This window comes from Mirounga angustirostris, unplaced genomic scaffold (assembly GCF_029215605.1).
Source record: "Mirounga angustirostris isolate CCGP_5_RB_7025 unplaced genomic scaffold, mMirAng1.0.hap1 SCAF_13, whole genome shotgun sequence".
Classification (NCBI taxonomy): domain Eukaryota; kingdom Metazoa; phylum Chordata; class Mammalia; order Carnivora; family Phocidae; genus Mirounga; species Mirounga angustirostris.
The window spans coordinates 96,768,029-96,794,644 of record NW_026991721.1 but is presented as its reverse complement, the minus strand read 5'-3'; the positions used below and the strand labels follow the sequence as shown (position 1 = coordinate 96,794,644).

General features: G+C 46.4%; 1 protein-coding gene across 15 annotated transcripts in view; it reads right to left on the bottom strand.

Moving 5' to 3' along the window:
- The window catches only part of SIK3 (SIK family kinase 3), a 242,383-nt gene that overhangs the window by 15,917 nt on the left and 199,850 nt on the right, over positions 1–26,616 (bottom strand). For 3 of the 15 annotated variants that reach the window (XM_045894973.3, XM_045894975.3, XM_064577406.1), the window contains 10 exons: positions 14,064–14,182; positions 13,426–13,536; positions 13,045–13,188; positions 12,516–12,593; positions 12,280–12,389; positions 10,737–10,890; positions 10,318–10,473; positions 7,098–7,168; positions 4,689–4,832; positions 728–878 (listed from right to left, as the gene is read on the bottom strand). In XM_045894973.3, the coding sequence (XP_045750929.1) occupies positions 728–878; positions 4,689–4,832; positions 7,098–7,168; positions 10,318–10,473; positions 10,737–10,890; positions 12,280–12,389; positions 12,516–12,593; positions 13,045–13,188; positions 13,426–13,536; positions 14,064–14,182 (1,238 nt within the window). Of the gene's footprint in view, positions 1–584; positions 879–1,158; positions 4,464–4,688; positions 4,833–6,910; positions 6,965–7,097; positions 7,169–9,673; positions 10,199–10,317; positions 10,474–10,736; positions 10,891–12,279; positions 12,390–12,515; positions 12,594–13,044; positions 13,189–13,425; positions 13,537–14,063; positions 14,183–26,616 lie in introns of those variants that run through there. The other 12 variants (XM_045894974.3, XM_045894976.3, XR_010407102.1 and 9 more) reach the window with 11 other exon arrangements.

The window sequence follows — 26,616 nt, the reverse complement described above, 5'->3', positions numbered from 1 at the left end:
TACAGATGGGGCGCAGCCGGGCCCACCCCATGCAGGGACGTCAGCAGATGCAGAGGCATCTCAGGGGCAGGAAGAGCCCCAAGAGAAGAGCGGTGTCCTTAATGAACAACCGACCCAGCTGTATATAGGTATTCGTGTCCTAAATACGTTCACATTCCGTGCCGGGTGAACGAATGGAAGACACCAGGGGTGGCCCGTGGGCCAGTGGAAGTGTCCGGTGTGAAATCTGTGCGCAGAGCACCTGTCGCTTGCAGCCTGGTCATCGGGAAGGCAGAAAGGAAACTGGCCCTTAACGGAAGCCTGGAGGTACCCTTCTTCCTTCCTCTGGGAGCCCCATCCCATACCCACTGCAGAGCATGCCAGGTGGCAACAACGCCGAGCAGGCTCCAGCAAGACCCAGCGCCCATGACTCATGAGAGGAATGCCAAGGCTGCTTAGAAGCCCCTTCCCTGGGGCTTCCCACCGAAACCCATGCCCAGGAATCCCTCTCTGAAAATTACAGAGACGGGAGGAAAATCTAGGCCCTTCGGTGGGGGGGGGACGGGACGTGGGGGCTGTTTGAGCCTGGGGAAAGCCGTACGTACCAAGGAGGAGGGAAGGAGCGTTAGGAAGCTACCCGGATCTGAACCTTGACGGGGCGGGGCGGCGATTTGCCTGCCCGCTCCTGCCCGCGCTACTGCTCGGCGTGCCCGCGCTTCTCCGGAGGGGCTGCCGCCCCCGCCGTTACCTGCTGCAGCCGTCTGATGCTACTGCTGCTTGCCAGCTTCTCCAGGTGAGCTTTGAAGGCCTGGACGCTTGCGGCCCCGTCCGAGAACCGGCGCACGGGGGAGAAACGCTCCGCGGGGAGGTGCAGGCTGCTGGAGTCCTTGTAGGTGGAGCTGAATACACGGGAAGAGAAGGTTAGGGGCGAGGACTCTGCGGCTCGGACCAAATCACCCAGGGCCGGCTGTTCCAGAACGCAAGGGTGGCTGGCTGCTCGAGCAGCCCTGCGCATGACGCCACCTCCAGGCCGTCTCCAGAGGCCGGCCGTGGCCCTAGCCTGCTGCCCTTCCGAGAACTCCAGCTGCACAGCTTCCACTTCCACTTACCTGTAGCTGGCTTACTTTCCAAGCCTGGTGAGGTCCTGGGATCAAATACATCCAAGTTCTTACAAACATACTAGGTCAGAGACAGGAGCTTCTCAGTGGCCCTCAGGCCAAGCTGCATAGGAGATCTGGCTTTTATAATCACGTCTGTCTAGTGCCTCTCGAAACCTCAAATCCACTGGTTGACCCAGTTTTCCCTGAGCAGCACTCTCCGAATGACCAGAAGGAAACTATGGTCAGCTTTGTGGCAAAGGCCTGGCTCGGACGTCAAAGGTTCTGGGCTAGAAAGTGGAGGGTGGAGGTTCAAGCGGGAGGATGGGGGGACTTTTGAGCCCCAGATGGAGACGGCACACTCTCAAGGAATGCGGGCCTCAAGATCCTGCGTGTGTACCTGGTCAACGCAAATACAGTTGGCCACTGTGAAAATTAACTTCCCAGAGCAGCACGCCTCCCTCCAACCTCCTGGCGAAAGAGGAATCGTGCGGACAAAAATCCCACTGCTCAGTCAGAACAGAGCCGGGATCTTACAGAAAGAAAGAAAAAGCTGTCGATAAGGAATGCCGAAGACAGCATGAGAGTTAGACGCTAACACCTCGACCCGTTACCTAATCAGAAAGAGATGCTTATGGGTTGAGGTAAGCAGATAAATGACTGCCAAGGCAGCATTCCAGCAGCTGATGGGAAGGGCCAGGGTTTCATGTCCAGGGCAGATGGTATCACACTGAACTATGGGTGAAATGATGTACCCCCTTGCCAGCTACTCACTCTGGACTGAAGCAGAGCAAGGCTAAGGAAGCAGGTGGACAAGCGAGTTCAAATACAATGCAGACGGGGAGGGTTGGGGGAGGCAGGGGGGTTGGGGGGGCGGGGGGGTGCTGATGACTGTGCGGAGTGGTCCAGGGTTGTGGCCGTGGGGGCAAGCCATTTACCCTCACTTTGCTAATGATGACTTTGGTTTCAGGCTCTACCGGAAGCTCGACACAGTGGTGCGCTGATGAAATGAGCACAAACACACATGCGTAACACAGAAGACGCATGGTTTTGGCAGACACTCTCCAGAAATGGGGATCACGAAAGCCGCCCTCGGGAGCACTTCCTCCGTACTTCCTATGTTTCTACTTCAGGGGTCTGGAGGCAAAGACAGCAGATACTATTTTCTCCTAACATTCGACCCTTACGCTTTCGATATTTTCTGATAATGGACCCATTTCTGATTCACTCAGAAAGCTGTGTTCTGCAAGGGGTTCATTCAGCCTGTCTGCACAAAACCCACCCTCCCCCCTCAGAGCCGCTCTCCCAGGCCCGGGTATTTCGTGACTTTTCCAGAAGCTCGGGTTGTGCAGAGACTGACCCTGGTCAGTCGGGCACAGGAACTTCAGAGGAAGAGTTCTGATGGAGTTGCTCATTTCAGAAGCACTCACAGGATCCATTGTGTTTTATTCTTATTTGCAATCATGTTCGAACTCAGGACAGCCCCATATCAGGCTGATGTTCCCACTACACTTTTCAAATAGGAACTTGGTTCCCCACCTAGATAAAATCCATCCTGTGTTCGCTTTTTAAAATCACGCTTTTTTTTTTTTTTTTTTAGCTTTTAAAATTACACATTTCCAGGATCGAAACGGTTGATCAGAGCCCTCTTCCGTCTCCGTGTTGGATTTCATGAATTACACCCCAGAAGAATAGATGTATATATGCTATTCTTGAATCATTTCCTCTGCAAAATGAGAGGAACTCAATAATCTGTCTAGGCCACCCATTTCCAGTGTTTTCTGGCCCTGCAAAGGCGCTCTTGTCCTCTGCAGACTACCTTCAGTCTCTCGTGCTGCCGTGTTTTTACAGGAATCCCACCAAGAATGGCTGAGTTTGCATAAATGCCCCACCTTGCACAGTCTGCCACTCATCAAGTATTCATTCCAGTTCAAACTGGCTTGGCCACAGGAAACCCTTGAAACACTCCACCACGAGTGTTCACACGAACACAGACGGTGGACACATTTCCAGCAGGCAAGGCCTGGACGGTGACTGTAGGCAGGGCGGCAACCACACACACAGGGAGCTGTGGCCGACGTAGCCTTCCTCACTAGACACACGGACACAGGGTAGAAGACCCGTGAGAGAGGCTGTGGAGAGGCGCCAATCTCCACGTTTCCCCCGACAGGAGGGTCTCCTGAGGAACACGGACGATGAAACAAGCATACCCGAGGGAACTTCGGCTGGACAACAGACCCTGACAAAGTCTCAACAACTGTCAGGCTGTGGAGGCAGGGAAGACAGAGACAGGGAGAAAAAAGAAATAAAGGTTCTATTGGCTAACAGTGGTGAGCTCAGCGTTGTTGAGAAATCATGGAAAATTTAAGCCGGGGGGGGGGGATTTGGGGGGGGGGGGTTGTGGGAGGGCACCTCTCCAACCATCACCCCAAGTCCCTTCTCTTGCAGTGCCCTCACAGTGTAGGTCTGGAGAGATTTTCCTTAGGAAAATACTGTCCTTCTGTGCCGGAGTTTTTGTTGGAGAGCCGTCATTCCTGCTACTCCGACCAGACCATTCTGACTGTTATTCACAGTCGTCTCTAATAGCTTATCTCCCTTCTTCCAAGAGTGCCAACAGGGCGCTAATTCAGACTCCGTCTGCGCAGAGTCCACGGTCTCTGCTGATTATAGGACACCCGATGGGTAACTCACCACAATAAAAACATTGTGTCAAGCTTGCCAGTGTGAGCTGGTTATGAGATTTCGTAACAATACATTTATAAATTTCATTTCCTTAGAACCTGACTGCTTTTCAACTTTCTCAAGTAAAACTGCTTTCATTGTCCTCCCAGCAAGACTGAAATAAAATAAGCTCAGCAGTTGGGGGTGGCCTGGAAAGTGTGGCCCACGAGCTTAGGGACAGCTTTAGAGGGGACAGAGCCAAGGGTTTTAGTCATCAAAGTATTCACAGAAGGTAATCACCTTCTTAATCTAGCCAAGTGTCACAGCCCTGTGCTTCCAGGCTTACTTGGATATTCAGTTTTAAGAAGTCTTCTTGGCCAGGAAGAAGGTTAAGCTTGTTATTTCTTCAAGAGGATGAATTACAAATGTAAGAGAGACCTAGTAAAAGATTTCAGCCATCAGAATATGCAAGAATGACTTCTTGAGCACAACACTCAAGAGAATGCAGTACCTCTGCTCTACCATTCACAAAGGGATGTACCTTCCTCCATGTCCAAGCTCACCGTTCAGTGGTAACATGGTAAGATATGCTCATTCTTTTGAAGGTGATGGGTTATGAACGGTCAAGTCTACCGATAAGGCTACAGATCCTCCCACGTCCAGCTGTCCTCTGAGAACCTCACTTCCTCGCAGGTTTCAAGTTCAATTTCATCTATGAGTCAACACCTAGAATCACGAGAATGAACTGCAGACCGTAAACATGTCTACGAGGTAATGGGAAAGAAGAATCTCACACGGCCCTGTGCACTGCTTAGTGCAAGGAGCTGAGAAGATGTAAGCTCAGGATGCTACTTAAAGCCTCGATGCTCGTCACCATCACTGTAAGATTAGCAAGAAGGGTGCCTGCCCGATGAGCCTCAAGGAGCTCACATAGCTCATGTGGCTACTCACCGATGCTGATCAGGTACCAGGTGAGGGGGCCAGACCCGGGAACGGAAAGGTTGCTGTCCTAGCTGCCGTTGTAGGTCCGGTGGGATCTCAGCTGAAGGGTTGGTCATGGCCAGTGTATGTCTTTTGGACCTATTTGCCAAGTACCTGCAACAAGCAGGAGCACATTTCATAGTAAAAAAGACAGACAGGAATATTCCTCTGCAAGAAGCATTAGAAGTTAATCCAAAGCACTCAGAATGAAATAGTGCCAGAGCAAAAAGGGCTCCATGGCAAACAGACCCCTGGCTGGATGAAAGTGAAATATGGTCAGCTGGCCAAGAAAAGCTGGCTTACCACTCAAGTGGCTGAATTTCGAACCTAAGAGTAGACACTAAGAGAAGAGAGAAAACAGATGTAGCTCACAAAGAAGACTGATTTTCCTTCCTTCGTTCCATTCGATAGAAGGATTTATTTTCCACTTGTTATTCTTCTTGTCCCTCCAAATTTCCAAAATACAAGTCAGAGGAAATGAGCCCTAAGTATTATTCCTAGAGATGAGCCAAGAAAGACAGATATTCAGAAGGACTCCAAGTACGTCTCTAGATCCCAACGGCCCCCCCAGGTCTTGAGATTGTCCTCATTTACAAGTCACAGCAAACAGATCCTTCCCTTTGAGGATGAGTGATTTCCAAAACTACCCCTCCTCTCATGCCCCATGATTGTAAGTCAATCATCAGAGAAGAAAAACTGATGTTGTCCCAAGGGAACCACATTCTCTAGAGGATGAAGAAACGAAACTGCATGAAATATTCAGAATTGTTTTTTTTTTTTTTTGGCGTTGCGGGGGGTTGGGGAAGGCAAGGCAAGAAAACAGAAGTTTCAAAGCTAAGGAGTTGACAAGCTGATGACTTTCGTTCTAAAGATCTATCGGATCCACTACTTGTTAATACCAAAAATAAGCCATGGGTCCCCCTCCATCTAGCTGATGGCTTCCTCGGTCACTGTGCTCTTCTCGGGCATGCATAAAAGAAGCATCATCCCTCTCCATGACGTCAGGACTGATGGGCACTTTACCCTTTAAATGTTGGTCTAAAGAAGAAAGAAGGTGGAGCTGGAGGAAGGGAAGTCCAAGACAAAGAAGATAAAGTGAAACGCTACTGTATAATGAAGGCACAAAGGCAGTAAGTTTCCTAATTTTTTTTTCATGGCACCAGCAGGGGCCCATTTGCAACATCATATACCCTATTATCAGCAAACTATAGAGACAATAGCATCAAGAGGGGAAAAGAAAAAGGTTACGACGATTTTTCTTCTATTGGCTAAACTGTAGGAGGAGCTGGCCCACCGGCCACCACCTTGTTCTCCACTCTTCTTTCCAAATGGGGCCAGCTTCTTTTTGAATAGCAGCCCCCATACAGAGCTACGGTGGGTAAAGAAGAGAGTACTGGCCAGCCACCGTCAGGTTCTGAAAAAGTGCTCCTGCTTCGTTCTTAACTACTTTGCCTCTTTCAGCTAAAACCAGTTAACAGACTATACAGCAATTAGTGGTACGTAAACTTGCCAAAGGGTGAGCCATGAGTGGTTGAATACCCATTTGATAAAGACACCCAAAGTTTCCCCAGGAGCCCGTGAAAACCATTTTATTTCAACTTCCCTCAAGGGAAAAACATATAATTTTGAAGAACACCTGTATTTCTGGGAAAATACATGCTGGATTCTGGTCAACCCCCCACTCCCCGGATAATAAGAAAGACGACTCCCACAAGGGGGCATGCATGGAGCTGCGGACCACGGCTAATGGGACTGAGGTAAAACGAACAGCACAGCATGCCTGATGGTCACTGCCGTTTTCTGTGAATTAGGCATCTCTCAACAAGGTTCTGCCAACAATAGATATTTGCATCTGTCCCTGGCCCGAATCCCATATTCTTTTTTTCATTATCTCTTTGTTGGTACAAGGGGATGGAAGAAGCATACAGCACACAGTACAAGAGGTATTCATTCTCCTGGAAAGGAAGAGTCCATGCCAGAGGTCCATGGCCAGACTAGCTAGGATCACTGTCATCCCAAATCTCCAATTCCTTTTCAGTAAACAGTTCTTGGCAGGTAGGAGCAGGCTTTGCGCCTTGTGAATACTATCAGAGTTGCAATATGAAGGCAGGGGGGCAAATAAGGAAGGAGGGAGGAGAGAAAAAGTTCTTATGGTTATTGCTGTCACTTAGGGGACTTCCAATGGCGCTTACAGAAATGACATTTTCTGGGTAGTCTTCTGTTACTTCCATGTGGGAACACGCCATCTGGCTTGAGCAAAGAGACCACACAAATGTTGAAGCTGCACTGTGCCACCTCCTTGGGCAGAGGTGACCTTTCGTTGGTTGCAGGGGAGCCTGCCCAAGGACGTTCTGCAAGCACCGCCAGATGTCACATTACCTCTGCACAGCTTCCTGATCTGGCTCCCCATCCGAGCTCTCCTCGTCCACAGGGGTAACTGCCGGCACTGCCTGCAGGGAGACAGGAAGGAAAAGCTCAAGGTGGCGCTTCTTCCGGAATACCGCCTGTTCCAGAAACGGGGATGGGGACAGGCCTTTCTGTTCATTTTATTTACAAAACTTTTCTAGGGCCCCTGGGTTATACGGAACTTTCATATGCCTTTCTAGCTTTCCATTTTTACCTCGCTCAGGTGATTTTAATTTGCATTTCTTCCTCTGATTCATCTTTGTTCACTCATCCAACAAAGAGCTGAGTGCCTACCATGTTCCAGGATGATATAGGAATTAACATAGGTCTTGCCCTCATTTTACAGTCTAGTGGAGGACAGAGCCAAGGAAGCAGACAATTACAGAATGGCATGACCTGATCCTCTACTGGGGCCCTTGAGAATTGAGGAAAGCATCCTGGAGGATGGGACACTTCACCTGAAACCTGAAGGGTAAACAGGAGCTGGCCACGCATAGAGGAGAAGGCTTACAAGCCTCTGGGGTTTCTAGGCTGACAGAAAAGAGAAGGCCTGCTGGTGTCTGGGGACCTGAAAATATAGCAGAAGCTTGTTTACCTGGAACTTCTAGGAACTGGCCTGTTGTTTCATATTAATGTTATCACCAGCATTTAGATGTCGCTTGTGCCAAAAAAGCATCATGGTTTTTTAAAAGTACATTTTGGTACATAACATATAATCGTGTAGTTGCAATTCAATGCTTTAAAATAGCTATTACCCACCAAAACACATATGTGAAACGAGAACCACCACAATGCATGCATTATCGTGACTCTCCTCATCTACATGAGCACTTTCGAAGGCTGTGCATACTTCATAGCTCCTCACAGCCTGGTGGCTCACATAATCACCACGCCTCAGGGACTAGAGCAAAAACTGTCATACTTTGATTATTATGAAAGAGCTTTTTTAAAAATGGAAGATCATTATAAAACAGAACGAAAACTTTGGGAATAATCCCACTGTTTAAATGCTAAGCTGTCTGGATCCCTTACTACAGTTCCACGAGACTGGAGTGAGCAGGGTTAGGCAGGACGTGGCGACAGATGAGGCAGGAGAGGGACAGAGTGGCCAGTTAACAGATGGCTCTGAATGCCACATTAAGTAGTATATTTTGAGGAAGAGCAGCGGTGAATCACAAGGATTCGGCAGGGATAGTACGTTACAAGATTTATACTCTAGAAAGCTAGCGTGCTTGAGTTGCAGTGTAGAAAGGGCTGGTGGTGGGGATGAGGAGAAAAGACTGGAGGTAAGGAGGCTAGTGAGGAGGCCCCTGTGTTAGTCTCGGCAAAGGATGACAGTGATGAAAGGAAGGAGCAGTGGGAGAGGACAGAAGGAAGGTGCTGGATAACTGACTTGATATGGGGATGAGGGGGAGGGAAGAGTTAAAGAGAAATCCCACATTCCTAGCTTGTGTGACCAGGAGGACGACATGCCCATCACTGTCACCCAGGAGGAGAAACAGGTTATCTTCAGTCATTTGAGGATATGTCAAATTCAAACTTGAGGACATGTCAAGTACTAGTAGGATAACCAACTAAATCTATGCGGTAGGCGGTCATCTATACGAAGTGGAGAACTCAGAAGAAAAGAGGGATCTGGGCTGGAGAATCATTTGGTAACAGAAATTATGGGAGCAGACAAGGATCAGCCAGAGAGCGTATGTAAAATGAGATGGAAACAGGGCCTAAGATAAAACTGGGGTTTCACCAACTTCAACAAACAAGCAAAAAGGGAACCTTAAAAGGAGAGGCGGGAAGAAAATGAGAATATGGTGTCACAGAAGCCAAAAGAAGACAGTATTTCAAAGAGAAAAAAAATGGTCAACAGTGACTGATACAGTTGGAAGGCCCAAAAGATCAAAAACGCCCACTGGATTTATCAACAAAAGCTTGTTAGTGACCTTGGTGAAAACGGTCACAGTGGACAGAGGAGGTCACTCCACCTCCCACAAAGCTGTTCCTGATCCTTCATAACCTGCATCGATCTGGTCCTTCCCTGAATGCCTCTGCCACCACCTAGGCCACGGTACACACTATGGCGCTTGCTTACTCACACATGGTCCTTTACTATTATTCCAACACCACACATATGTTGATCCTGTCTTCCCAATACGATAAGCTCAGTGAGGCCAAGAACTATGAATACGATCCCTTCCTTTTCCCGACAGGCCTGTTACTGAAAGCGGGGCCCATGGTGGACCCGTATCAGTCCGCAAACTGTTCTGTTACCAAATCCATGATAAGGTTAGTAGAGAAATAAAGAGTAAGCTTTTAGAAACTTTTATAGCAATTTAACGGGGTAATTTTGTCTGCTGAAAATTTAGCCTTGTATTTTGTATGTTTTAAAATTTTTATATCTCTAATAATTCACTTTTGTTGTATTTTACAAAAGTATTAATCCCACGATGGAGTGAAGGGGGTAAGTCCTCCACCAGAGGTACGTTGAGAAGCGCTGCTCTAAAAACACCCAGGAAGGGCTGTGGGTATGATTAGCACCCAACTGTATGGTCCTGTGACAGTGAAGAAGGAACAAACGAATGAATGAATGAATTGGTTTACCTATGGCAAGAAAATAACCGGAAATAAACAGAACCCAGCAGAGCAAAACAATCTCTGAATGTGACCATTATATATATATGTAAAAAAGATGGGATTGAGAGACACTGACTGACTAGGTTAGAGCTTACGAAAGCCAAGTAATTGAGTGAGCGAGGCTGTACCAAAAATGCAAAGTAGTGTTCATCAAAGGAGAAAGGGTCGGTGAAGAGCAGTTCGTTCTAGAGAAAACAGCTAGGCACCACTAACCTCAGGCGGGGAGGAGTTACCGTGAGAGGGCCACGGGGACCCCACCTCTGGGCCACAGGGCTGTGGTGGCACCCAGCAGCAGAGCTGGGAAGTGGCCCACTGAGGATGATCCTCTTCAGGAGCGGACTTCAGAGTGGCAATTGTTTGATTAAGTAAAGAAGTTAGCCAAAAATTAAGTCTGGAAAATTCTACAAGCCTGAAGAAAATGGGAATACGCTGCGCCTGGTAAGCTTAGAGGAAGAGGAAATTCAGACATTTAGGTGGGTGATCTGGGTTCCCAGCCCTAGGCCCACAGCTTCTTTATCAAAAGCCTCTGAGAAAGTAGGCTGGGCCCTGGGCCACTACTCACTGGTGTCATGGTGACAAGTGGGGAGGGTCCCCGTGGGCGCTTCAGCAGCTGCTGGGCATGTAGCTGGATGTTGGCTCCTCCATCGGATGCCCTCCGGCCGAGGGGGCCCATTCCATTCAGCAGCTGTAGGGTGGGCGGCTGTAAGAGGGACTGCTCCTGTCGTAAGTACAGCGGGCAGGACGGGATGGTGAGGCGGGGAAGGAGGAGGGAGAAAAGAGCAGCCCTCTAAGCTATGGAAACTAAAGGATCCTTTAAGTATGTCGAGACTGATCTTCCCTCTCACCCAAGCTGCTATGCAAGAGACATCATCCTTCTCTATAAGGATATACCCTTAAATCCTGGGCAAGGTCCCTCAAAGTCTCTTGAAGGAAGCTCAAATGTGTTTCTCTGGGGGCAAGCCCTCTCCCACATCCAGGTACCTTGTACTCAAGCTGCCCAGTCGGTTGCAAATTTTGCATGGGCAACAGGTTGTGCATGAAGTTCATGTTAGGGGCCACCTGCAGGAATGGAGCCTGCGGGTTGACTCCAGGAAAGCCAGGCAGGAGCTTCTGCAGATCTTCCAGAACTTCCGTGCTGATAGGAAACAGGATGACAGAGAAGTTTGGTTAATAGTCTCACTCCAAAGTGCTCATAACCCCAAACTGATGAAACTGCTACATTCGGCACAAGTTTTATTGTTGTTGTTGTTTTACTTTTTTACCTTCCTCCTGAATTTGTACTTCTAAGACCCCAAAGCAAGTAGAAGTCTAGTGTATGGAATGTGGTTCTCTGCCATTTTACCATTTGGGACTGGGGTTTGCTATTCTTCGTTGACCACTCATGTAAAACCAACAGCTCTGAGCCAAGAGGAAATCCTGGCACCACTCCAGTTCAGGTTTTCAAAGCCTGGAGGTGAACAGCAAGCTTCTAGAGGACACAGACCATCCACTAAAACAATGGCCGCCCGAAGTAGCAACTGATTCACCAGGGAAAGAATGCAATTATTCCTGTCGGTGTTGATGGGACAGATAAGTGGTGGATGTGCAGGGCTGTGGCGTCCTAACAGTAAGGTTTACAGCACACATTAAAATAAGAGATCTTTCCACGAACAGAGTTGACACAGGACTCCACCCCTTTGCAGCTGACATGGTCTTTGAAGCCAGAATGTTCCCCTATTGCCTGTTTGATCGTAGGCCGAGAATGAGAAATGTAAAGCAAACAATCAGCAGGCCTCGGGAGGCTTTTTTGGAAATCACTCAGAGAAGAAAGGTATTTATAAGAACACCAGTTTCGCCCCTAACTGAATTCTCAAGAGAACTCTTGTCATAACCTTCTCTTCCCAGCACAGTAAAGGAAATATTCAGAGAAGAGGTAAGGCTATTTTTAATGTTGAAAGTCTTCAAATGTAGAACAAAAACAGACTGCCAGCCTTCGGTACATTTCCCCATGTGAGGGCATCAGAGAGCATACTGCAGGACTGTTTTGGGAAAACGCTGTGGGAAACTGGTACTTACTTGGTATGTTTTTGGATTCTTGCTCGTTTAATTTTTAACTTACATAAATTACACCATTTCATTTGTCCTCCCTTCCTAGATGAATCTTGCATTAGAACATGTAGTAAACAATATCTCTAAAAGCTGTCAAACTTGGATGAATTTTAAGGGGGTCCTTTTATGTGACTTAGATCAGAAGATCTCAGTTTTTGTGAGCCAAGATACTACCACGCTGTTCACCAAAGTATCGTGATTAATGGACACCATGGTGGCTATCGGCCCACCATCCACCAGGGACAGCTCTGTAATACTTTGGTCACATCAAGTCTGATCTACCCGGGACCCTGAACTGGGTTAAAAAAAAACAGATGAGATTCGATCTCATCTAGGAGGTATAACGAAGTAGGGAAAATGAGCCATGGTAGGAACTCAAAGTCAGGTGGGAATTCTCTGCCATGGAATTAATCAGGGCTGTCGGCCAGATACTCACCGTGGGTCAGCCACGCCCACTGTGTGCCTCCGCATGGACAAATAGCGGACCAGTGCTTCAGGGGAGGGCTCCTCACCCTCATCACTGTCCAAGTTCACTGTCCCGTCCGGCTGAGGTAAAGGAAATACAATCCAATTAGAAATAAAGAGGAGTTCGAAATGAGAAGCCAGGAAAGGAAGCAAAGATACGGGGAAGAAAGTGGTTTCGGCTGACAGCTGTCCGAGGTCACTACTTGCCTCCACAATCTGGTTCTCTGGGTTGATCAGCTGCACCTGGGGAACGCTGATGTTCATAGTGGTACCAGCCTGCTCCGCCTAGGAAGTAGCACATACGTATACATTCTTATCTTACATGCTAGATGGAAATAATGATGGTCTTTCAAAGGACTCTTGGTTGCTAAAGTCTATGTTTCTACCTCTGAGTCTTTGGTTCCTCTGCCCTTAGAAGCTACAACAAGGAAGCATTCTTTAGGGAAAACAGTCTCTATCAATGATTGGCTGTTTCTTAAAAAAAAAAAAAAAAAAGCAACTCTTGTTGCCCATCCTGAGTACTGGAATACCCTTCCATCCTCTCTGTCAAAGAAAAAGGTTCTGACCTCTGCTTGACCTCTGACAAAGGAAGAGGTGACAGATAGGAGGGGACAGAGGTAAGGAAGAAACTCAGGAGAGGAAACTCTCCTGGAGTGAGTTAGTGAGCGCTGGCTAACCATCCCCTCCCTCCCCTGTGTTACTTGTCCCGATTCAGGTCGCTGGAGTTATTGCCCACCTGGACATTGACTGGTGCTTGAAAGGCCATGGTTCGGGGCACGCTAGGAGGTGCTCCAACACGCAGGGTTTTGTGTCTCTTATGTCGATCACACAGCAGGCTGTAGATTGCACTATAGTGATCATAGGCATCTGATCTTAACGACTACCAAGGGAGAAGGGAAAAGAGTAAAAAACCCTGGTGAAAGGGCATGTCAATAACAAAACCCTCTCAACAGTACATTAGAAGACCAAAGCACCTTCTTGTCAAGGCTCAGAGAGGGGCCGAGGAAGAAGAACAGTGAGAAAAGGGAAAGTTCTCAGGAAGGAGAAAAGAGTGGAAAAGGCAGGACAGAGGGAATACGGCTACCCCTCGCTTTGTCCTCCACGCCTTTAGGGATACCTGTAGCGTCCGCTCTTTGTCCAGTCCCATGTCCTCCATGGCCAAGAGGACGTCCTCATTCAGGGGGTCTATCTGTCTTTCTTCCTTCAGCTGCTGGCATTCAGCTATTAACTGTGATATTAAAAAGAGGCAAGCTATCAAAGCCCCAGTTAACCATGTCGTGATGGCAGATGGTCTATAAGGAACTAGCTGTTCCATGCCCCTAGCTTGGGATATTTTTGGCCTCAGACAAAGCCTAAGCAAGAAAGTTCTAGGTACTCAGCTGTAGGCAGACAAGATCCCTGTTTTGCTGAGGTCCTTTGGGATGGCCAAAATGGTTTAAATAAAGCTATGCTGCAGAAGCCACTGAACAAAGACAAGAGGAAAGAGCTATCCCCGTGGTCGATTAGCGGCAGGAATGTGGGCTATACGGTTTCAAAAGCCAAGGAGGGACTATGATTTGGGGGCAAGTGGTAGGCAACTCTCCAACAACTCAAGCGGCTTTAAAATTCCCTCCTGCTTGCTTCCCTTGCTGCTTCAGTAACACATCACAGTTTGCTCCCAGCACCCGCCCTTTGCAAGTCGCGGCCTAATTACAATCTCATGCAAAAGAGAGAGCTCTGAGTGGAGTTCCCGGAGGCAAGCAGAACTCAGCTCACCCGGTCAAAGTTGGGATCCGCGTCCCCCAGCTTCATCCACTTGTGCTTGCAGATCTGCTCCATTGAGAGGCGCTTGTTCGGGTCTAACACCAGCATGTGGCGGATCAGGTGCTCACACTCTGCAACAGACACAAAGGGGCCGCCTTCAGTCTCAGCGAGGGGGGCACCGGTGCAGCTGAGGAACTGGAGGCAAGGCAAGCAGATGGACTCTTCGGCTCCTTGCCTCTCATTTCTCTTGCTTGCTCCTTACCTACATCACCGCTTACTCCACAAGGGAACGGGCAAAGGCAGGAAGAGGCGAAGAAAAGTTGGGTAAATACCTTCATTAAAAGTCTGACCAGACAGTTTAGGGATAATCCCTGGGTCTCACTTATTTATATTATGTACGGCCCCATTTAATGCAATTAATAAAGAACTGAATGCCCTCTGGGGGCACCTGGGTGGTGCAGTCAGTTAAGCATCTGACTCTTGGTTTTGACTCAGGTCCTGATCTGAGGGTGGTGGGATGGAGCCCCACGTCAGGCTCCAGGCTCAGCGTGGACTCTGCTTGAGATTCTCTCCCTCTCCCTGCCCCTCCCACATGTGCTCGCTCTCTCTCTAAAATGAATATATCTTAAAAAAAAAAAACAAAAACTGAATGTCTCTAAAGAGATTCAATATCTTACAAGGTCCTCAAAACATTCAGTTCTACCTTCCTATATGTATTACTACGTGCCTACTAATGCTTCTGGCTTGGTGTCCAGAGCTCTCTTCAAACCTCAGAATTTAAATTTCCAGTGGTCCAAGGTGTGGGGGAGAGAGGCTCTGGATGCTCCTTCCTACACACTGGGACTCCGCTGCCGGCCTTATTTGTCATTTTCTCAATGTGTATTTAAACATTCACAGGTGTGGGCGCCTGGGTGGCTCAGTTGGTTAAGCGACTGCCTTCGGCTCAGGTCATGATCCTGGAGTCCCGGGATCGAGTCCCGCATCGGGCTCCCTGCTCGGCGGGGAGTCTGCTTCTCCCTCTGACCCTCCCCCCTCTCCTGCTCTCTCTCTCAAATAAATAAATTAAAAAAAAAAAATAAAAAAAAAAAACCATTCACAGGTGCATACAACTGGGCTCTTGAGCTACAGACATTCAGATCAGTATTTTTCTTTGACGGTTCATACTAGATATTATGTTACAGAACGTACAATGGATTCACAATCAAGAACCCTATATTCCGAATTCAAAACCACTCTCTAAGTTCTCTCAAGTGTAAACTGGGGGTAGAGGATGATGAGGGAGGAGTCCTTGTGTTTGGAGGTGGCAGCGAAGACAAAAGCGAGCAGCACTAACGGACACTCTCTGGAGCACTTAACAACTACTCTTCTTTCATCTACACCTCACGGCAATCCTAGCAGGAAGGTCCCATCATCACTGCCATTTTAGAGATGGTAAAAAAGAGGCACAGAGAAGTCAAGAAATGTGTCCAAGATCTCATAGAAGTCAGGTCTCAAACCTGACGACAGTTTGACGCTTCGGCTGCTGCCCTTAACCACACGCTAGGCTGCCTCTGGACTGCGCAGAGCTGTGGGCAGGATCCGAACTCCTAGCCAGTAATTTAGCCTCTTCATCCAAGCCACCAGCATCCCTGGCCTAGACTACTGCAAAAGTCTCCTGGCCGGTCTTTCCATGTCCACCCTTGCTCCTTTACAACTTGTTTTCCATAGAGAAGCAAAGGACATATTTCTAAAACATAAATCTGAGTTAGCACCACCTTGCCTACAACTCTCCAGTCTCTTCCCACAACCTAGAGAATGAAGTCCGACGTCCCCGTCCCCCAGGCCCACATCTCTGCCCCTGGCCTCGCCTCCTGCCACACTCCCCCTGGCTCACGGAGCCCCGGAGGCACCAGCATCCTCTCTGGACTGTGCACGTGTCTAGCACATTCCCACCAGCGGCCTTTCCACTCACTGCTTCCTCGGACCTCACATGGCTGACTCCTTGTCACTCAGGAGAGGACTTAAATGCCACTTCCTCAGAAAGCTCTTCCCTGCCACCTCGTCGCTCTCAAGTGGGCCTCCGGTCACCCTCTATGCCACCACATGAATTTTCTCCATGCAAACGACTTCTTTTGAAGCTATCTGGTTTACTTTTTTATTGTCCAGCTCCCTCGCCACAATGTAAGGCCCATGTCTTTCTTACCTATGTTTTTGGTACCAAACCTTCAATACCAGAGATGGTGATTATACCTAACTGGCGCTCAGTCAATAGCTACTGAGTATATGAATCAATATTTGTTGAAACTCTAGTCAAACGAGATTGTGTTTGTGAAATGCTTTTTAAAACTGTAAAATTCTGGGGAGCAGGGTGAGGGGGCGGGTGAGTTGGGGAAGGGGACTAAAAGGCACACATTTCCAGTTATAAAGAAGTGAAGAAGCAATGTACAGCACTGGGAATACAGGTGAGGATAGCATAACCTCACCCGGCCACAGAGAGATGGTAGCGAGATTCTCGCGGCGATCATGCCGTAAGTTTAAATGCTGAATCACCATGTTGTCCACCTGTGACTACTACAGTGATGTATGTCAATTATGTTTCAATTTAAAAAAAAAGATATTTTAGGGGCGCCTGGGTGGCTCAGTAGTTAAGCGTCTGCCTTCAGCTCAGGTCATGATCGCAGGGTCCTGGGATCGAGCCCCGCATCGGGCTCTCCGCTCAGCGGGAAGCCTGCTTCTCCCTCTCCCACTCCCCCTGCTTGTGTTCCCTCTCTCACTGTCTCTCTCTCTCTGTCAAATAAATAAATAAAATCTTTAAAAAAAAAAAATATTTTAAAAAACACTATAGAATTCTCTGTAAGATACAGGTTTTAAAATGGTTTCCATTTCATGACATTGGTCCTGAAAATAAGACTGACCAGTGAGGACAGTAGTAACCAATCAGTGCTAATTTTAAAAGACTTTTTATGTCCAAGGCACTGTGCTTAACAACTTTATTTCATTTACTCCTCTCAACAACCCTAAATTAGCTTCTATTATTAGCCTCCTGTATAAAAGAAGAAACAAGTGAACGTGCTCGACACTGCGAAGTAATGGCAGGGCTGGGGCTATAGAGACAGGCTTCTAACCACCCGTGATACATCTTCACGTGGATATAAATCCTGTTTGATCTATTTTTCCAGAGTGAATTCAACTCTGCAACCCCACAGTTTCTGCACCATGTGGCAAACACCATTCTAAATCACCATATTAAAAGGAAAACAAAGAGTAATTAAGACAATGTACTCAATTCTAAATTTGTTCTTGCTTTAAAAGAAAATACAAAAAGAAAAGTCCCTATATCAACATGATTTTATAGCAGGCATCAATTTGTTCTTGCTATAATTTATAATTAAAAGTATATTCAAATGCAGTGTAGATCCTAAAACCTATATGCCTATGAAAGAGTAAATGCCATCTACAACATTATACTTTTATTAAAATTATGTTTCCAAAGTAGCCAGGCTACACCCACACCTGGAGCATTTGTATAGATTATAAATATCTTTGACACACACCTTTGTGATCTGCAGTTACTTGAGAGGAAAAAAATGTTCCTAATTTTAAAAAAGTTACTACAACTGGGGTGCCTGGGTGGCTCAATCGGTTAAGCGTCCAACTCTTGGTCTCAGCTCAGGTCTTGATCTCAGGGTCATGAGTTCAAGCCCCAATGTTGGGTTCCACGCTGGCACATGGAGCCTACTTTATTTATTTTTTTTAAAGATTTTATTTATTTATTTGACAGAGAGAGAGACAGCGAGAGAGGGAACACAAGCAGGGGGAGTGGGGGAGGGAGAAGCAGGCTTCCCACTGAGCAGGGAGCCCGATGTGGGACTCGATCCCAGGACCCTGGGATCATGACCTGAGCCGAAGGCAGATGCTTAATGACTAAGCCAACCAGGCGCCCCTTTAAAAAAAAAAAAAAGAATTACTACAACTGAAGACCCCCAGGTAGGGAGGAGGCCTGGGCCTGATGGGAAAGTGGTGAGATTTTTGTTCAGGTCTCTAGATGGCGCCCTTCTGTCTTCTTTCAGTTCCCACACAGCATGCAGTGCATAAAAGGTAACCACGTCAGTCCTCAATCAGATGACCAAGGCAGAATGACGTTCAGTTACAGGCTTGTTTTAAAACAGGATTTTCAAGGCAATTTCCTTAAAACCAAAAGAAATGAACACTAATATAGTAAGCCTTGCTTAGAAGATATAGCTAGTTCAATTTCAGGATCTTGAAATCTTTATTCAGTCATCCTTAATCATGATTTGGTTTCACATGCCTTGAAAACTCTCCAGAAAAATGCAAACAAGAATTTATACACAAAAATTTGCATGTAACTTCAGTCTGTTCAAGGAGCCCTCGAATCGTGCCATCGATTCCCCCGATGGCTATAGGTCCCAGGTTAAGGCCTCCTGGTGGCAGCGATGATCCTGAGGAGATGAGTTTTTATCTTGTATGCCTATGCCCTCCATAATATCTCTCATGCAAAGAAACAGAAATCTCACACTTTCCATGTGTTGCACAGATGGTAAAATATGACAAAATGCAGAAAGCCAGATATTATCATCAACTCATACTTCCTAAGTGTCCTACATAGCTCGTGAAATTAAATTCAGGCTCGATGGGAACACACCGGTCTACATAAAATACGGAGAGAGGGTGAGAACAAAGGTAATCGATGCTCCCAACCTCATACCACAAGCAACCACGGGGCAGTCAATTAAAACGAGTGGAAGGAAGCAAGGGCCTCCGATGAAAGGGTACACGCATCAACTTTTCCAGCTGCCAAGTCCTCTATTCTCATGTCACCAACAGCCTGTCCCTCGTCCCCGCCCTCGGCTAGCGTCTGCAGGAACAGGCTGCTCTGTGTGGGCGTGCCAGAGCACCCAGCAGTGCCTGCAGCCGCCTCTTTCATCTGCCCCGCACAAGACACAGGGGACGCCAGGCGGTCTCGGCAGTGCACATCGCCCGGGGCCCTGAAACTCGATCTGCCACCAGCTCGCTAACTAGAGGATGCTCTCGGGCCCTGCCCTGCGGCACTGAAAGGCATTGGGAAGGATCCATGGAGAGACGGCTGTGTCAGGCCAGGCCCTAAAATGGGAATGACAAGGAGATTGCCCATGTCATTCCAGCTAAGAGGGCCAGGCCTTTAACAACTTTTTTCTTTTTGAAACTTGATGATAAACAGTTTTTCTCTAAGAGGTTCAGAGTATCTCATCTGGGTTGGGGGGCAGGGGGTGGGGGAAGTAAAGGGTGAGCAAGGGGAATTAAAAACCAACTTCAAATTCACCAAAAGTAGTCGACAGAAGTTCTGTCTCCAGCTTCCAGGCCAGAAGAAGAAATGAGTAACTTTAGAAAGAATTTCCGGACTCAAAGTTTGAGAACATGGCCCCTGAAGACAGGTGAAAGGCCAGGAGGCTGATTTATCTTGGAGACGAGAAGGTGTATGTAGGTCAGCAGCAAGGGGCATACTTGGTGTTCTTCAAGTATCGGAAGGGTTTTTAAAAAGAAAACCAAGTGGATTTATACTATACTGTTCCAGGGGCCTGAATCTGAGATGATTAGGAAGTCACAAGTTCAATGTAGGACAAGTCTTTTTAATTGTTACAGGTGATCCAAATTCCTGGGTCAGGGTCTCAGGGATCTGAGGAGGGGCCCCTTAGGGAAGCGAGAGGGGCTGTCCAGTGGGCACGGCCCCATCTGCGGCACAGCTAATTTTATCCATTTTACAGATGAGTGTTCTGAGTAAGAGTTCACTTGCAAAGTCCAGAAACAACTATCCTAGAAAGGATGAACTCCTCGGTCCTATCCAGCTCTGAAAACCATGTAACCGAAACGGGAATGATCTGTCCTGGGAAAGAGCATACTTATTATCACTAGATGCGCTGAATCAGAGGCTGGCATCTGAGACGTCACTAGAAGGGCTCCCAACATTACGTCAGGAAGACCGAGAATCCCGTAAGGACGGAGCCTGCATCTATCTGCCTGAGCTGCGTACCCCGGTGCCCACCACAACACCGCACAGGCTAACAGCCCTCCAGAAGGCTGAGGAGAGAAGTACTAGACTGCATGCCTGCTACAGCTCCTTCGAACACATTTCCTCAGCAGGTCCCAAGAATCCACAAGAGAACAGGCCTTCTCCAGGCTTCCAACCAGAAAAAGCAGACAACTATCCTTTTACAGAAGACAGAGGTGGCAGGGTTTGGGGGCAAAAGCCCAGACCAGATGGTTTCCAGGGCCTTCCCTTGTAGCTTTAGAGTTCTTTGCCTCACACAGGATCACCTACTCACTGATCTTGTCTGAGGCAGAATATAGAATAATCTGTAAATCAAGATTACCACTTGAGGAGCCATAGATATCTGCAATATGGGCAAAGCCTTAGCGTCAAGATTATGTTACAACAAACCAAAACTCTTAGCAGATAAGCCTTCCCCATAAACCCTGTGGATTTGATTGAAAGTATTAATCATATATCTTTAGCATGTTAACAGAGTGAGAGTGAGAGAGAAAAGAATAAAAAACATAAGGAAGGAGGGTATGAAAGATTAATAGAGCAATTCCTTCAAAAATATTACTCAATAATAATTACTAACATTTATTGAGCATTTATATGCTAGGCAGAGTGCTAACCGCTTTAATTAAGCATTTAATTCACACACCAACCTCTAATACCATCATACCCATTTTAAAGATAAAGAAATTAAAAATCAGAGAAGTTAAGAAATTTGACCTGAAAATAAGAGGCAGAGCCAGGACACAAATTCTGGTCAGTCTGACTCCAAAGTCAGAGTTCGTAACCCACACGGCACCTAAAATAATTAATTCTGGATAGTTTACTTAGTAGCTAGCGTATCTTTAAAAAGGCAAATCAAATCAATTTTCCTTTTCTGACGATCAAATGCCAGGTACTCTTCACAGGCTCTGTCACACTAGAGCCGCCTACAAGCCAAGTTCAGAAAAAAGCAGGCTGTGAACTAGCCAAACACAATGTTAAGGGGGATGGTAAGTTGGATTGCGAGGAATTGAGAAGGCAAGGACATCGGGGTACGTATTAAATGCACCAACGAAGAGCGAACCCAGTTGACACACCCAGGTTGTTGGTGCTGATGGAGACTGATGGCCAGAAACAACAGGCTTCCTCCATCAAGGCACCACAGACCAGGAGAAGGGGTGGGCAGAAATCTGGGGAACTGAATCATCAGCATCTTCAGGCTGATCCTATGATGGAGGGAATGCCAATGGTCCCTTAAGCCCTTCATGTGATGCCAAAGGATGGGACATGGCAAAGCAATAATTTTCGGCTCTGTGGGCAGAGGAGTGGTCTGAAAGAAATTGAGTCATAGATTTTTTCTGACCACATAAAACTGCTTTGAGCTGGGGAAACAGAAGACATCTGTGTGCCAGGAGGCACGGGAAGAATGCAAGGAAGACACAATTACTCAGGAAATTCTTGTTCCTTGCAGGTGCCTGGAAGAAGGGTATGGTCTGGTGTCACATGAATACATTCCAGTCAATACCAGGTGCGTTCAAAGGTAATTCCAAAGAGTTGTTTTTTTTTTCAATCATTTTAACAAACTTCTTAATAATGTTTAATTCCCCAGGGCAATTCAAATTTCAAAGAGGGCTCTATTTCTCTCAAAATCCTTCAGAAAGGAAACAAAAATAAATTGGCTATTAAAATCTAAAACGTCTGCTTCCTGGAAAACAAATAACCTTATAATTTTTTTTTTTTTCAATTTAAATGGCACTAAAGTTTTACACTTTCCAGAACCAGGATACTATGGGATATACTGCCAGATTCTCTTATCCCAATTCACCTTGCCTAGCTCAGGTAGCAGTCTGGGGGAGAGCATACTATGAGAGCAGATGACAGATGAATGGTCTGCAATGACAACCTCTGGATAGAGCGGACTGGGGCCCATAAGAGTCTGTGCCCTTGCCATATATGTTCTGGATTCACAGCTCCTCTTTAATGCTGTCTGCCTTTTCCCAAAAAGGAAAACCAGGCACCAAACATGCTGTTCTTCTTAATGAAAAGAAAATATAATCTGCCATCATGTCCTCGTCCTGTCATAATCATGGCTAAAATAGTGTGACTCTCTTGCAACATCATGATCCTATAGAAAGAATTAAAAAGTCAATCAAAAACACATCAGAGGGGTTGTTGCCAAGATCTCCTCTTTTGGTAAGAAGCTGGCCAGAGTTAAGGGACCCTCACTCTGCCTGTAAACTCAGCCCCAGAAATGACGGTTTTTAATACGCCCAAGGAAACCGTGTCATTGTCAGCTGTCAGCTAAGGTCAAACCTACTTTATATAGTGACTATTTTAAAATCTAAATGAAGTAGACAAATGGTCTTGAAACAAGACATTTCTATGTATAAATAACGTACACCGAATGTGCTAAGACCTACAGATGCACTCAGAGATGGCATAAATGTTAAATACAATCATACAAAATACAGAGGTTTTTTGTTATATTGGATCTTCCTGGAACAATGATGCTGTAGGGATTGGAAGACTTACACTCTATAAACCTAATTTTGATGTTACTGTCACACAGAAATATATACACATTTCCAACTCGCAAGTTAGTTAAGGGGGTTTATTTAAAGTACTAGTCAATACCACAGTTTTACACAACCAAAGAAAATACATAATCTCGGAATTAACTATAATGGAACTTAATCTACAATAGTGTTGACTATAATAAGATTTGACTCAGCTGAGATCAGCAACTCCTGTGTCAGAATGGCACTGAGAAAAAAGAAAATCTTGTTTTGAACTCATCTGCTTTCAATTCTTTAGGGGAAAGAAAACTGGGAGTCCCAGTACCGAACCATTCAGTAGAATTCCTAGAAGGATGGTCTGACAGTAAGAGATCAGACAAGGAAATGGGAGAGTTCTTGATTTAAGTACAAATCCCAACAGTGCTGCGAATTATTATCAGACTGTTCTGGAATAAAAATCAAGTGCCTTATAACTAAACCCCGTGAGACACTTTCTGTGGCTGAACACAGAGGCCAAGGGAAGGTGGCTTAGCACAACTGAGCAAATAAAGACGGGGCTGGTGAGAAAAGCTTCTCACGGAGAATGAATAAACTTAGGCTGAGAGACTTTTCTCTTTGGTTTTAGCAGTTTATCAGTCTTAGATGGACTGAGGAGAAAACAAGTGGCCATCTCTCTCCATTTATTTGAAAAGTAACAACTATTTCTTGAATGTTCCTTATTTTCTAGTTTTCCTGGGTGGCTGTGATGCTTCGGATTTAAGATTCGGAGATCAGGGGATGCGGGCTTAAAGGCTGGGAGGCTGACGCTGACCTCCGGGTCCCACCAGGAAGAGCCCCCAGCAGGCCACGGTGTTCTACTAGTAGAAGCTGTCCAATTTGAAGTTCACATTGTTTAAAAATTACATTGTTGCCTGTACCGCCCTACTCAAGTATGGTTTTGTAAGTCCTAATATCAATCCTTAGAGTAGAACAAAATTCTGGTTTAGTTTCACTCCAGAGTCCAATATAGAGTAGTTGATACTCTTTTTCCAATACATAACTGATGTAGATGGACAAAGATATGTACTCTAGGACTCTCTTGATACTTGGAATACCTTGGCAGATACATATTTCTTGAGAATTAAAATACGAGCAAACACAGGTGGCTTCTGAAGCCAGAAGGCTAGTGTTCAAAACTCGGCTCTGCCACTTCCTAGCTGTAGGATTTGGGGTCCATCACTCCATCTTACCATGCCTTGATTATCTTGTCTATCAAATAACGAGAGTCGCCTACTTCTAGGGTGGTTCCACATATAAAACAAGTTAATGCAACAGTGTCTGGTCCATAGAAAGTGTTCAATGAATGTTAAGTATTATCCAAATCTCTGGAGTCCTTCCACTTAGAACTTTCTCCCTCTCTCTATTTTCCTCCATAGGGCTGCCGTAAGCTTGGAGACAGTCTGCTTGCAAGGGGCAATAATGAATAAGGCAGTAAGTACTGGTACTTCCCCATGGTTCCCCACTATGTTAGGTAAAATCAGAGGAGCTCTGCGTGACCCTGAGGTAGATCCTGTCCCTTTCCTGACATCCCCTGTGATTTCTTTTTTTTTTTTTTAAAGATCTTATTTATTTATTTGAGAGAGAGAGAATGAGAGAGAGCACATGAGAGGGGGGAGGGTCAGAGGGAGAAGCAGACTCCCTGCCGAGCAGGGAGCCCGATGTGGGACTCGATCCAGGGACTCCAGGATCATGACCTGAGCCAAAGGCAGTCGCTTAACCAACTGAGCCACCCAGGCGCCCTCCCCTGTGATTTCTTCATTCACTAACACGAAAGTGCTATGCGGGTTTCCCGCTAGTGGAAGACTATGCCCCAAAATGTATTAGAGAACTGCTTTTAGGATGCTGAGCCCCTAGGTATATGGACGCTGGTGGGTGAGCTACTTTAATTTCCTGTCCCATCCCCTCTATGCAAAGTGCTTTTAGCCAAGCAAGATGTTGTGTGGTTCTTGATGAGTAAGCCAGTCCGGGCAGAGCTGCCTGCTTCGAAGTACAAGCTCTTTGGCAGGAGCCGCACAGCGGTCTCCATCAGGAGCATTATGGAAGCCTGGGTCTTGTGTTCCCAGTGATAAAATGCTTATGCAGTATTACAATTAATTAAGGCACAATAAAGTCTGATCAATAAGAACTCAAAAATATTGTCCACAAGAGATCTCTCTGCACTCACTGTCACAGCAGTTTTTCCACTATAAATTAATTTTCCTTCAGTATTAAATGAATGACTGATCTTTACAATATTCACTAGCAGATAGTATAATTGGTGAATAAGACAAGCAAGACTTTAAGAAGTAGGCTTCTGAAGGTTTTAAAAAATATCCTGGTAGTTAATGACTTTGGTGCTCAACAAATTTAAGTTGCTGGCTTCCTTCAGTGGGAGGGGGAGTCAGAGAAAGCACCTGACAACACGTGTGGTCAGGCGAGGTCTCATTGTCCATAACAGCTCAAAACCCAGCAAGTTTCAACTTTCAATTCTTCTGTAATTTAGGTTCCAGGTTTTTACCTAACCACTCTCCAGGATGCTCTCAGAATTTTAATCCAAAAACGCTGGTCTAGACCAAACTTATTTCACTTGAGACATAGAAAGCCAAATCCATAATAGATCAAAACCTTTTTAAAACTAGAAGTCCTGGGCGCCTGGGTGGCTCAGTTGGTTGAGCGACTGCCTTCAGCTCAGGTCATGATCCTGGAGTCCCGGGATCGAGTCCCGCATCGGGCTCCCTGCTCAGCGGGGGGTCTGCTTCTCCCTCTGACCCTCTTCCCGCTCGTGCTCTCTGTCTCTCATTCTCTCTCTCTCTCAAATAAATAAATAAAATCTTAAGAAAAAAAAAAAAAAAAAAAAAAAACAAAAACTAGAAGTCCTGTGACCTGGTCATTCACATAATAACCCATATAACAAAAACCCATAAAACCAGTGAATAATTTGGATCATCAGTGAATTACCTGTTTAATAACAAAACCCAAAAGTCTGACATAAGATTCTAGAGGTAAGTGGTGATAATGCAGTTTTTCACTAAGAAATATTTACTGAGGGGCGCCTGGGTGGCTCAGTCGTTAAGCGTCTGCCTTCGGCTCAGGTCATGATCCCAGGGTCCTGGGATTGAGCCCCGCATCGGGCTCCCTGCTCAGCGGGAAGCCTGCTTCTCCCTCTCCCACTCCCCCTGCTTGTGTTCCCTCTCTCTCTGTGTCTCTCTCTGTCAAATAAATAAAATCTTAAAAAAAAAAAAAAAAGAAATATTTACTGAATGTTTACAGCATAGCAAGTACTGTCAGGTTTTATGGGAGATGATGACGTACAGAACACAGTTCTGATATAAAGGGGCTTCTATTCCAGGCAAGAGGGGAAGTCACACACCTAATCATAAAACTATGTGGTTCAAAATCGTTCAGCCTTGAATAGATCCTCTTGTAAATTTGTGCCACCGTCTTCCAACTTGGTCTTTAGCAGATCTCAGGATGCCCATGGAAGGACGCCTGTATCAAACACACGAGACCAGGCACAGAAATACCCACTAGTTGTGAGGACACTTCATTCCACACATTACTGACAATAAAGAGACACTTAGAATTCTTGAACTAAATGTGTCCATCTGTATAGCATGGGCTCACACAGCTGCAGATATTCTGGAATTCAACTGCACTCGAAGCAGCTAGATGGAGCGGCCTTACCCACTTGGCCTCCCAAGTGCTAATTTAGAGAACAGCAGCTCTGCTGGAGCATCTAAATCCTTTCGGCAGAAAAATGATCAACTCACTCAAGTCTGTGACAACAGCCCGAGAAAAGAAAGGATCTTGCTCTTCAGCCGCCCTATCTCCAGCAGTGCAGGAAGCAGAGCCGACGGGCTGGAGAGCGGCCGGCTCCGGCCTTAGGGCTCACTCCAGCTCTCGTGAGCTGCCACCGGGACCGGACACTAGAGGTGTAAGCAAAAAAGGGACTCGGGACAGACTGTAGGTCTCCTTTATGTGAACTTGAAACTTGATGTTACTATGATGTCTGAGCTAAGAGACTAAACAG